At 39.0% G+C, this 12,801-nt stretch overlaps 1 protein-coding gene across 1 annotated transcript in view; it reads left to right on the top strand.

Moving 5' to 3' along the window:
• Positions 1-12,801, top strand: part of zzef1 (zinc finger, ZZ-type with EF hand domain 1) — a 75,329-nt gene that overhangs the window by 3,280 nt on the left and 59,248 nt on the right. Inside the window, 10 exon segments of the mRNA XM_036580439.1 lie at positions 3,561-3,705; positions 3,995-4,189; positions 4,809-4,992; positions 5,963-6,162; positions 7,637-7,847; positions 8,094-8,210; positions 10,081-10,259; positions 11,166-11,264; positions 11,642-11,733; positions 12,282-12,427. Coding sequence (XP_036436332.1) covers positions 3,561-3,705; positions 3,995-4,189; positions 4,809-4,992; positions 5,963-6,162; positions 7,637-7,847; positions 8,094-8,210; positions 10,081-10,259; positions 11,166-11,264; positions 11,642-11,733; positions 12,282-12,427 — 1,568 coding nt within the window.

The raw sequence follows: 12,801 nt of genomic DNA, 5'->3' as shown, positions 1-12,801 counted from the left end.
AGTGAAGTAGACCAAAAGATCCTCAAAAGCTAGACATCATGCTGCGGTCCAAAGAAATTCAGGAACAAATGAGAAACAAAGTAATTGTGATCTGTCAGTCTGGAAAAGGTTATAAAGCCATTTCTAAAGCTTTGGGACTCCAGTGAACCACAGTGAGAGCCATTATCCACAAATGGCAAAAAAATATAACAGTGGTGAACCTTCCCAGGAGTGGCCGGCCGACCAAAATTACCCCAAGAGCGCCTCGACGACTCATCCAAGAGGTCACAAAAGACCCCACAACAGCATCCAAAGAACTGCAGGCCTCATTTGCCTCAGTTAAGGTCAGTGTTCATGACTCCACCATAAGAAAGAGACTGGGCAAAAATGGCCTGCATAGCAGAGTTCCAAGACGAAAACCACTGCTGAGCAAAAAGAACATAAAGGCTCGTCTCAGTTTTGCCAGAAAACATCTTGATGATCCCCAAGACTTTTGGGAGAATACTCTGTGGACTGACGAGATAAAAGTTGAACTTTTTGGAAGGTATATGTCCCGTTACATCTGGCGTAGAAGAAACACAGCACTTCAGAAAAGGAACATCATACCAACAATAAAACGTGGTGGTAGTGTGATGGTCTGGGGCTGTTTTGCTGCTTCAGGACCTGGAAGACTTGCTGTGGTAAATGGAACCATGAATTCAGCTGTCTACCAAAAAGTCCTGAAGGAGAATGTCTGGCCATCTGTTCGTGACCTCAAGCTGAAGCGCACTTGGGTTCTGCAGCAGGACAGTGATCCACAACACACCAGCAAGTCCACCTCTGAATGGCTTAAGAACAACAAAATTAAGACTTTGGAGTGGCCTAGTCAAAGTCCTGACCTGAATCCGATTGAGATGCTGTGGCATGACCTTAAAAAGGCGGTTCATACTCGGAAACCCTCCAATGTGGCTAAATTACAACAATTCTGCAAAGATGAGTGGCCCGAATTCCTCCACAGCGCTGTAAAAGACGCATTGCCAGTTATCACAAGCGCTTGATTGCAGTTGTTGCTGCTAAGGGTGGCCCAACCAGTTATTAGGTTTAGGGGGCAATTACTTTTTCACACAGGGCCCTGTAGGTTTGGGTTTCTTTTTCCCTTAATAATAAAGATCTTCATTTATAAACTGCATTTTGTGTTTAGTTGTGCTATCTTTGTCTAATATTTAAATTTGTTTGGTGATCTGAAACATTTAAGTGTGACAAACATGCAAAAGAATAAGAAATCAGGAAGGGGGCAAACACTTTTTCACACCACTGTAGTTTATTCACAACAGTTTCATGTGATGTCTTTCCTTGGACAAGCTTTTAGAGGCATTAAACTCTTCAGACATCTGGTTGCTATTGCAACTGTTGTTAACAATTCTGACTCATTTTCCCGAGGACGGAGCATTTTACATCAAACCACTCTGAGTGACAGTTTACATCTTAACCATTAAATTCTACAGACCTTTTTTGAAGAAATCGATGGAATTTCCCCTTGTTCCCCTTGACTGTTTATAGATCCCTGAGATGGTATTCAGGATAACCGTGTTTTTTTTTAGAAGTTCCAGAGTATTGTGCGCTTTTTAGATCGTGTTGTTAAAGCTTATGCACTGGCATGGGCTCCGTTTCAGACAGTGCTGTGATGGCAAGCCCTTGCATTGTCTTCCTTTTCCACCTTCCTGTTCTTCTGACCTTTGGCACTCACTTCGAAATCAGTGAGCTGCAAGAAGAGTAGGATCATTTGTTAGTTTTAAATACTGTTGTCGGACTTAAAAAGTGTCTACCTGGACGTAACTGGATGGTTTGACTGTTTTTAGTACCAAAATTTGTGTTTACTGTCTGTTTTTCCAAATGGATTCTGCTGTGATTGCAAATTGGTCACTGCTATCACTTCTGTGAGTGAAGTCACCAGCTTCATGACATCATCAAATTGCTGCCAATAATCATACTGCAGAACTGCTACAGGTGCTGTGTTATCATAATTGATTATTGGCGTTCTTGACGTTATCACAGTATCGTTTGCAGTGTTGCTCGTCCTCTCATGGGTTGCTACACTGATAGAAATGTACCACTAAAGGACTTTGCTTTGTTGTGCAAGTGCTTGTTACTGGCTGGATTTGGGAGGGCCCCATTCAGTCCAGCTATGGAAATGCATGTCTTTTGTTTCTTTTGTGGCTTTCAATTCTTATTTTCCCCGTGTCTTTTTTTCCCCTTTGTGTAATGTCGATTTGGGTAGCTTCACTGCAGAGTTGCTGGTGTTTTAATTAGTTGAATGTACTGGTGGATGAATGTCTTAACAAAAACAGATCATGATGGATGCTAACAAGTTAGCTTTTTATCCTTTTCTTGAAAAACGACATTTCTCACTGGTTTTAATGGACGTCTCCATTGGCCTTGAGATGATTGATATAATTGAATATTGTGATAATTTGAATAAGTGCTGCTGATATTGTGCACAGTACTGTTCTTTCAGGCTTTTTTATTGCTTTTAGTTACAAGTCCATTTGTACAATGGGTCTGATCTATGGTCAGTTCAAACATGTACACAATAGGAAAGATATCACTTAATTATAGGCTGTACAAACAGATCGTAACTAATTAACTACACACATAGTCATGTGTAAAAGTTATGTTTAATTGATTACGTGAATATATATACATTACAGAGACACTTCTTCATATTTTAACGCACAGTTCCGGTTATTTGCTGAATTGCTGGGCGGTATCTATACATATATATGTATATCGCTGTTGTCGGAAGAAATCCTCGTATCTCCAAAATGAACTTTACAGGAGAAGGAAAAAACATACTTTACTTTTAATGTAAGTCAGTGGAAGCAGACTTTTTCCCCAAGTAATTTTGGGCCATTTCTTTTGGTCCATTCATCATGACATTTACACACAATGTAAAGGGTAACAGGTATTCATTCCCCAATATGATAAATTCGGCAAATAATCAGAAATCATGCATTTAATTTTGTTACCTGTGGACTACGTGTTAACTTATTTTCACCAAGAAAGTCAACATGTAATTTGACTGGAGGTGTTGAATATGACTGTACAAACTCTGAAGGGCACTTATGTAGATTTTCAGTCTGACACAGAATGCTGGGGAATGTGGAAATGAAACAAAGACACTCTGGTACATGACATTTGCTCTCTGATAGTGTAATATGCTTGTTTAGAAGAAGGGATGCCAGTGCACAAGTTTGGGTTTCCAACCTAACGAACACTGAGAACCACTAGATGTCAGGGCAGAATGTACCCGAGCCCAGCTGGTAATTATATAGTAATTATATTACCTTCGAGAGTAAGGCATGCCACAAGGTAAGGCTCTCTCACATGTGGTACTGTATAATTGTATTTGGATTATGATGATATTGTTTATCATGACAAATCTACAGACAATACTTATTTGTCGGAATATCCTGTGTCCAGTGACTGTTTAGCTAGATGAATTATTAACTGATGCAATCGAGCACCGGACTGTGAACATTATAAAAAGATCCATTCTGACGAGTAGGTTCTGTATAACATGCATCCCACTTGTGTTTCTGTAGGCTTTTGCTCAGTTTGATGCTGAGGGCGATGGTGTTGTTGATGTCGAGAGCATGCTCATGACTCTGAAGAACAGCAACGGAGCCAATCTGCAGGGAGAGCTCAGTCATGTGATCAGACAACTGCAGGCCTGCTCGCTGACTCCAGGTAAGCCTAGACACCTTTAGAATTAGTTTGAGACTGCCTTTTACACAGGAAACCTTCCCACTGCCAGGAATTTTGACAGTGGCACCAAGAAATTTATAAAATTTTAATAAATGTAAAGAAAATCTGCATGCAGCCAAATCTGCAATGTATTGTCTGCATAAAATCACCTACAGTATGTTAATTAGCTTTGTTTTGCCTTTTATTATTTCATTATTTGTTTATTATTTTCATTATTTTATTTTATTCATTTCAGGAAAAACATTTATAACCTAGCTTGTTTATTTTCCAGGATTTGTGGATATATTCTCCAAGTCTAAGGACAGACTAGGAGCACATGCCTCAAAGATCCTGAAGTTTCTGCACAGGAACCGCATCCCCAGCAGTGCCATTCCCTTCCCTGCTTTGGAGGGCTACAACAGCATCTGCACCATGAGGTCTTCCGTACTGCAAGACTTCCTGGATTATCTTTTGCAGAAAGAGAAAGGTGGTGACTATTGATTGTGCATGGTTTTTTCCTATACCTGTTTATTTATGTAAACTATGGTTCAAAAGATTGGAATCCTTTATATTAATAATTCATATAATAACTCATTAATAATTGCTATGTTTTTTTAGCAATAATGTATAAAGTGTAGACTGAAATACTGTAATCAAGCCACTAAAATATATTTTAAGATGTATTCTTTATTTCACGTTTTGTGAACAACAGTAAGGTATTAAATATACTGTAATTATCCATTTATAGACCCTTCTTGTTAAGCTATCTGCTGTGAGATTTGATACGTATGTTTCCAATTTGGGGCACCCTGGACATTCTTTTATTATAAACTTCTCAATGTTTCACAGCTTTCTTAATCATTTTAGAGTCATCTACAGCTCTGTTCATCATTCTGGATGCATCTAACACTTCATGTTTTTTTTAGGTTCCTACTAATTATTTGAAGCCTATGAATTTGTAGAGCAGAAGCATCATATTAGAATCATATTATATGTAAAGTGATTCCACACAAATGGATGGTGATACCATACATTTTAACAGTATTGTTTTTTTTGTTCAGGTAGTTATGGAAACAAGTGATGTGCTTTCTTTCTATCCCTAAAAGACCTGGACATTCAGTACCGGGCAGAACTGAACCAGGACCCTGAGGTGGATCGGGTCAAAGTTATCTCTCAGTGCTACAGCTCTATCGAGGCCTCGTCCAATGCCGCTGATGTCCATAAGATGACCAATGGCGAGACGGTGTCCTTCTGGCAGTCTGATGGCAGTGCACGCTCACACTGGATAAGGCATGTTGGCTTCTGCAGTCTAGCATCATAGAAAACGGCTTCTGTTTAGATTTATATAGATGTATTTATATATTTTGTTGATTGTCTACGGGAAAATAAGTTAGATATCCTCTACAGCTGGGGTTTCAAGCTCAACCACTAAAAGGGTCATATTGAACAATCTCAGAAAATCCATGGGGCAGCTGTGTTTTTATTTCATTTTTACTTAACATTTTGGCATGACCTGAACTGTTTATTCAAAACATACCAAAACTACAACAGCAGAATAGGCACTGAATTCTAATTCAAAAATAACTCTAAATAAAAATAAATTGTTTTAGGTAGTCTTTTCTTTTTGTGTAACCGCTGGCCCATAGATTGTTTTTGGGGGAAGGAGGTCAGAACGCACACTATGTTGCAGTTCATGCTAGGGACCGTAGTGCATCTCGGGGTGAAACGGGCTGCTAAGAATACAAAATTAAAGTAATTTTATGGGCTGAATAGGACTGTGTCACAGGCCTGGCTTGTGTGTGGGCCTTGTGTTTGACACATGGGCTCTATAGGGAACAAATTGCTGCCATTTTTAGTGCATAATTTCAGTTTTTTTCCTAGTTAAATGTATTAGGAAAACAAAAACATACAACTTTTCCACATGCCATATTTCATGTTTTATTGTTTTTTTGATTGTTTTTGTTTTAATATGCAAACAAACAGTAACTGTGCATTACATTGTATTTCAGTTTACATTGTGTCTGAATTTCATGGTGAATAAATCAGTAGAAATACTTTAAAATGACTTGGCATAAATAATATCCCCATTAACTTCCAATAAAAGTTGAGTTTTTTTCCTACTCCTGTAAAGTTGCCGTTTTGGAGATACAAGGTTTTGACAAGAAATGAAACACAAAATGTCCATCTATGCATCTGTATTATTTCTGCTAGCGCATTTTTGTCCTTATTTCCATTTATGTCCTCTGTGCTGCTGTTACAGGTTAAAGATGAAGCCAGATGTGGTGCTGAGGCGGCTAGCTATCGCTGTGGCCTCCAATGACCACAGCTACATGCCTCAACTGGTATCGGTATCTGTGGGGAAGAATCGGCGCACGCTGCAGGAGATCAGAGACGTGCGCATCCCCAGCAATGTCACAGGCTATGTGGCGCTGCTGGACAACGCTAACATTAGTCACCCATGTGAGTGTCTTATTTCTTTTTTTTGATTCTGAACTCAGTCTTTCCATATGAAAAATGCAGCCTACTGGAATATATTGCCAGTATACTTCAGAATCTAGACATAATGTGAGCACATTTAATTTGTTGAATGAATTTTGGCGGCTATATAGACAGTAGAACTCTGAAGTCCTGTGTCATTCAGTTGTTCGGCGTTATGTCCATAATGGGAACTAAGCTGTCTTCTCTGTATGAAAAGATGAATGGTATTTTTGAAAATCGCAGCTATTTTGCAGTAAACTGAAATGTTCTGAATCTGATATCTATGTATATTTTGTCCTACGCACATTTTCCTGTGAATGTCACTGGATCCTCTGAATTACAAGGATATTTTAACAGTCAACAGTCAAATAATGCTACATATGATACAAGCAAGCTACACTCCTTTACATTAAAATGACATTGCATGAAGGTAAGTGTACTGTTGAACTACAACACTATATAACAAAACCAGCTCTTCAGACTTTAGGCTGCTACTGCAACCTAAGTACCACATTTAACCACGCTTGTTTTTTTTTTCATGGGCTTTGGTATTGAGGTTGCTAGTCTTATGATGCCAGAGAATCTAGCAACATTTTTTGGGGGGGGTGGGGTGGGGTGGCGTTGGGTTTGGAACATTTTTCTTTATCCCTGGACACGATAGCAGTGATTATCAAAAACAGCGTTGTTTTCTCAGGGAAACCAGCTCAGACCCAGAGTTCCTTACATGGGCTTGAGAGGTCTTCAGAGGTTTAGAGCAGAGGTGTTCAACTAAAACTTGGGAAGGTCCAGTTATAACAAATTCTTACTTCTTACTTACAAACACTTGGATAAACAGGCTTATATAAGTAAAAGGTAACGCCAGTCATCTTTAAATGTTTAAACATTAATGATTAGTTCAGGCAAATAAGACACATCAAATATATTTTGATATACTTTAATGAGGATTTTAAAACAAACAGTATGACCATTAGCTGTGGTTTGTAAAATAAATAAATAAATTGGAAAAAAATTTAAAAGGAAAAAGTCTTAAAAATCTTGAAAATATCTATAAAAATGTGTCCACAGAAAAACAAATTCCTGTCTTTTTATAAGGTAAAATAAATGAAATGAAATAAAATAAATTAAAATGAAAACAAAATAAAAAATCTGAAATGATGTTACACATTAATTTTGAACTCGAAATGGGGAGAAAAACACAGTTCTAGTTTATTCATATTTTTAACTCTGACACTGGTTCATGCCCTTGCTTGTCGCTGAAATGGAACCATTATGACTAATTGTTAATGAGCTTTGCTACAAAAATGTTTGGCTTGGCCTGCCAAAATACTTTTGCTTGGTCCGCATCTGGACTGCGATCCTCCAGTTGATGACCCCTGCTTTAGCATTTTTTTGCAGGAAAAAAAGAAAAATATTTCACATTTTTATGGATTTGAACTCCTGCTTTCTGCCTGTACAGATGTTCAGATCAACATCAAGCGTTGTCTAAGTGACGGCTGTGACACACGCATCCACGGCCTGAAGACTATGGGCTACCAGGTCACTAAGAGCAAAGAGGTGTCCGTGTCAGACGCCTCGGCTATCTGGTACCTCTCTCTCCTCACCTCCCTGGTAACAGCGTCCATGGAGACCAACCCTGTTCTTGCTCAGACCGTCCTTCAGAGCACGCAGTGAGTCAGCAAGATTAGCTAGGCTTAAAAGGGGCATGTTCTCTAAAATGCATGCTGTGTTTAATGATTATTGTTCTCTGTTTAGGATGCATTTAGCTGTTCAAGCCCTCTTCCTAATGTTAAGTGATGAATGTGTAAGAACAAGGCCAAGAATAGCATGCAGTGACTGTGCCTTTTAAACAGGATATAATGTTATTATTGTGTCTAGTGTTATTCTAAAACAGTTGCTTTTGTCTGTTCCTTCAGAAAAGCCTTACAGCACATGCCTCCTCTGTCCTTAACTCCATCCTCCACTGAGTTCCCAAAGTTCTTCTCTCCGAACATTCTGGAAGAAGTGGATGCCTTCCTCCTACGAATCGCAGAGTAAGACCACTCTCCCTCATTGAGCAAGAAGACTGATTTCTTCAATTTTGGTGCTAACCCTCTTGATGCAGTCGAAGAAAGACTGTTTTGTGCCAAAAAAAAATAAATACAAGGCTGAATGTGAGGAAAAAAAAACATAAATGCTAAAAACACAAACAGAAAGAAATAACAATGAAATTGTTTAGGAAAGGGACTGAATATCTCGTATATCTTATATCACACATAATTAGTCAACTAAAATACAGCCCCTCGATTTGCTCCAAAGCATCACCCCAAAATACATGTACCCATTCTTCCTGCCCAGCCTGAACGCCTAGATGATGGTGCTAAATTTGCTGTTTGGTTGTTCCACTTTGTTGGCTCCAGATGTGCTATGCAAAATAATGACGTGTCTAGAACAGTGCTGCTCTTCATGCCCCTCAACATTGGAAAGCCGCACGTGTATTCACTTATGTTTGCTTTAGATGTGTAATTTTATTTTTATTTTGTTGTGTAGTGTAAGCCCTCTTAGGTGGTGGCGGAACCGGCAATATTGTAGGCCTGCATCTAATGAGTATTTCCATAATGGATTAATCAGCCCTTTATGGTTCTGAATAATCTGTTAATCAGAAAGGAAAAGTGCAGTTATTACTATGTTTCCAAATAAGATTTAACAGTTAACATTATATACAATGTTTTTTTTAAGTACAAGCCTTATTGTACTTGTATATATAAAACTACAAAATATTTTCCTTATAATGATAAAACAAAGCAAAATGCACTTGTCTCTGTGTGGTGTTTAACGCCATAATCAAACCTGATGTTACTGACCACTCAGCATTGTCAAATACGCCCCTGTGTTAAATCCTGAAGCTCACTACAGCGAAACAGCACTGGGCGTGTGAGGCCAGCGCTTTATAAAGAATGATAGAAAACCGAGTTGTTGTTTTGTTTTACCTGTAAACACAGAAAACAGCATTTTAAAAATCTCCACTGCAGAGAAAGTTTTCCAAAAGCACAGTTTTCAATGAGCTGAAATGCTGTTTTTGTGTGGTTGGGATGCCAAAGATGTCTTTCAAATGTAGCGGTGGTAAAGGAACAGCATGCAACTTATTGACAACATCAACTGGCCACTTCATTAAGTGCCCTTAACTTGTATTTACAACCCTTGTCCATTTTTTCAGGTCCATTTATCATATAGGTGCACTTTGTAGCTCTACAGTTACACGCTGTAGTCCGTCTGTTTCGATGGATATTTTGTTAGCCCCCTTTTATCCTGTTCTTTAGTGGTCAGTACCCCCACAGCCCACAGGACCACTGCAGTGATGCTGCCATGGTGGCATGATAGTGTGTTGTGCTGTTACGAGTGAATCAGACTCAGTAGTGCTGTTGTGTGTGTGTGTGTGTGTGTGTATATATATATGTACACACACACTACTATGTACTATAAAATATCTCCAGTTATTACAAAAAGTGTTAAACTAAAAAACTAAATTTGCGTGCCTCCCTGGGTGCTGTGTTCCTGTTTTCTGTTTTGTACACTGCCAGTTTTTAGCACAGCCTAATAGGCTCAGTTCAAAACAGAATAATTGTTGAGTACCAGATTTCTCTGTTCATTATGTATTTATTGATCCTTCCAGTGTTGTTTGCCTTCACTGTGATTATGTAATAGTCAGCTGTTGTTTATCAAGCTTATATTAATCTCCTGTGTTTGCATTCCCTCATTCTTCCCCCACTCCTCCTTCCTGCCATTATGTCCACTCTTCCTGATTTCTGTTTTTCTCTTTTTTAATTAATCAATTTATTTATTTTTCTTTGCTTAATTCTTTCATTCTCTCTCCTGTGCACTCTCCTCATCGATTTCTTGCTCTTTCTCTCTCTGGTGCTGTAGTTGCTGCGTGACTCCGGATGCTGAGCTGACTCTCTTGGCGTTCGCCCTGGCTCGGGGTAGCGTGGCTAAAGTGCTGCTCTCTTTGTCTGGAATTTGTGAGCGAGTGGACTTGGAATACCGTGCTGCCTCTCTGCTGGCCTCCATGGCTTCAGTGCGCCTCAGAATGCTTTACCGCAACGGTAACCTCACTTAACCTCAACATATTACACTAGAGAGATTAGAGTGTGGCTGTTGGCTGTGATATCAATGATGATGATTGTTGGATATAATTCTTCCTCCAATAGTTTGGCGAAAAATCAGATTTACAGTTTTCTGCTTTCTTCAAATTTAGTCTCTCGGCCAAGATGTGCTTTGTTGTCCAAATTTTGCTTCTAGTTTTAAACTGCAGCTACAAGGCGAATGTTACTAACAAACACTAGAAGTCAATAGTCACCCAAATCTTTAACGTAAATATCTCCCCAAAACTTCTCTCAGCACACTCAAACCTCTTCCAGTTCTTTGTTAAGGTTGCACAGACCTGCTTCATGACACAGTACATATTACAGCAAGCTATTAAAATGATCTTTAAAATGAACTTCACTCAAACTTTACTGAACAACCTCAGACTTCCTCTCACGTGCATGCATGTCACATGTAGACGCTTCACATTAAGTTCATGATTTCTGTTGTTTTTCTATACAAGTAATTGTTGAATTTTCTAACTGAGGTTATGTTTATAAATAGAAACTACAGACAGTGTGAATGTGATGTGGCATCTAAAGAGAGGTTTTGTGCATGTGTTTACCAAAAAAGATTTGGGTGACTATTGACTTCTAATAGCGTTAGCCTTGTAGCACCAGCACTAAAATAAAGAAACAAAGTTTTAACAATTATCTGCCAATACTGATGTGATTCCAACATCATTGTGCCTCCCTACTGTACTACAGCTCTTTTTAATGGGCTTTTAATGGACATATATATAGGAAGCCTGGCATACTTATGCTCATTATCAGGCTTCGCATCTTCTTGCTCATGGAGCCAGTAGTTTTGTACTAATGTTAACTCTGCTGCCTTGTCTGATCTCTGTCCTGTGCTGTCTGATTTAGGAAAACCTCTACAGCTGCATCTGCAAGCCTGTGATATGAAGAGCCGAGATGACAAATGTGGCCCAGAGAATATGCTGACTGAGCCCTCCACGGGAGATGGTACTCTCAGAGTCTTTATTGTGGCTTTGGTTATTAATTTATGTGCTGCATTATATCGTTACTTTATTATGTAGAAGTAAGCCTTTATTTTGAGTATGGTAGCCTTGAAAGAGAGATTATTATTAGATCTAATAAGTGTTGGTAACTTTTTGAATTCACTGCTGTTATAAAAGTAGAATTAAACAATAGTTACCTCTTAAATCACCTAAGCTCTTTCAAGAATTGGCTATCAACAAATATCTGAATTAGGTTAAAGCTTAAACAGAAGGATTTTGATGTGTACCTCAAGCGATGACATTAAAGATGTTAAGAGCGTTAGATTGGAGCGAGTCCCTTTCATACAGAGCTGGAATTTATGGGCTACTTCACTTGCGCAGGCTTTCTGACCGAGAGCGGGAAAAGGAGAGCCAGTGTGATTCTGTCCACAGAGGACCAGACATGCTTCCAGGTCACACAGATCAGAATCAAAGTGAGTCAGACTCAACAGAAGTATTTCTACTGCCTTCATCATTCAGCTTTACTGCGCATCACCAAGTAGGCCAGTATAATTGAAGTACATAAGATCCATGCTTTCACGTCTTCTGTAGGTCACTTCTTAAACATGGTCAGCAGTGCTGTACTTGACTCGAACTCACGATTTGACTCTTGACTCTTGACACTTAATCGTCTTGTGGCTTGACTCAGACTTGCATTTAATTGATTTGCGACTTAACTCAGACTCGCACTGAACTGACCAAAGTCATAATACTGTGAGCCTTCTAACAAATAACAGGCATGAAGTGTGATAAATATACATTTTTAGTCAAATTCATGCAGCCTTATCTTTATCAGTGTCACATGCCTATATTCTGTGTTCACTGATGTGCCATATCGCAGTTCATATTGCAGTTGCAATATTAACTATTATAATTGCCATATGATTTTTCATATCATGCAGCTCTAGTATTTTATAACGTAGCTTCATGTGTACATTTTTACCTTTTAAAATATGAACTTACTCTTTCGTTCTCTCCTTAGGTGCGTAAAGGGGCCATAGGGGCTAAATGTGGCCTAGTGTTTGCTTATAATGACTCAGAGGGATTTGATGCAGATAAGCACTTCAGGAGGTTCAAAAAGTATGACTCCTGGGACTTCAAGGACTACAAAGAGTTTGTTCAGGACAAGTAAGTCAAACATGCACTGGCCTTTTACATGTTTTGTTGCTGCTGTTATTGCTGAGTGAAATGCAGACATGGAGGTGTTCTAGAAGTGCATGCTGCACAACAGTGGAATATACGGGTTTATGTCTGCTGTAGATGAAAAGAACCCAAAAAATTGGGCATAGCACATGACTCATGCTCTGCGTTCTTTGTGTGTGGCTGTTTACTTGTGTGCGTGTGCGCATGCGTGCACGCTTGCATGTCTGTGTGTGTGTGTGAAGGGAGGTAGAGAGTGTGTTCTTGTTTTGCTTAGCATCTGTGAGAGTTGTGCTTGTGCCGACTGACTATAGTATCGTGACTCGCTGATAGTTTCCATCTGTTGCAACTGTCAGTCATAT

This window comes from Colossoma macropomum, unplaced genomic scaffold (assembly GCF_904425465.1).
Source record: "Colossoma macropomum unplaced genomic scaffold, Colossoma_macropomum, whole genome shotgun sequence".
Taxonomy (NCBI): Eukaryota; Metazoa; Chordata; class Actinopteri; order Characiformes; family Serrasalmidae; genus Colossoma; species Colossoma macropomum.
The sequence above is the reverse complement of the archived record's forward strand: the minus strand, read 5'-3'. Positions and strand labels throughout refer to the sequence as shown.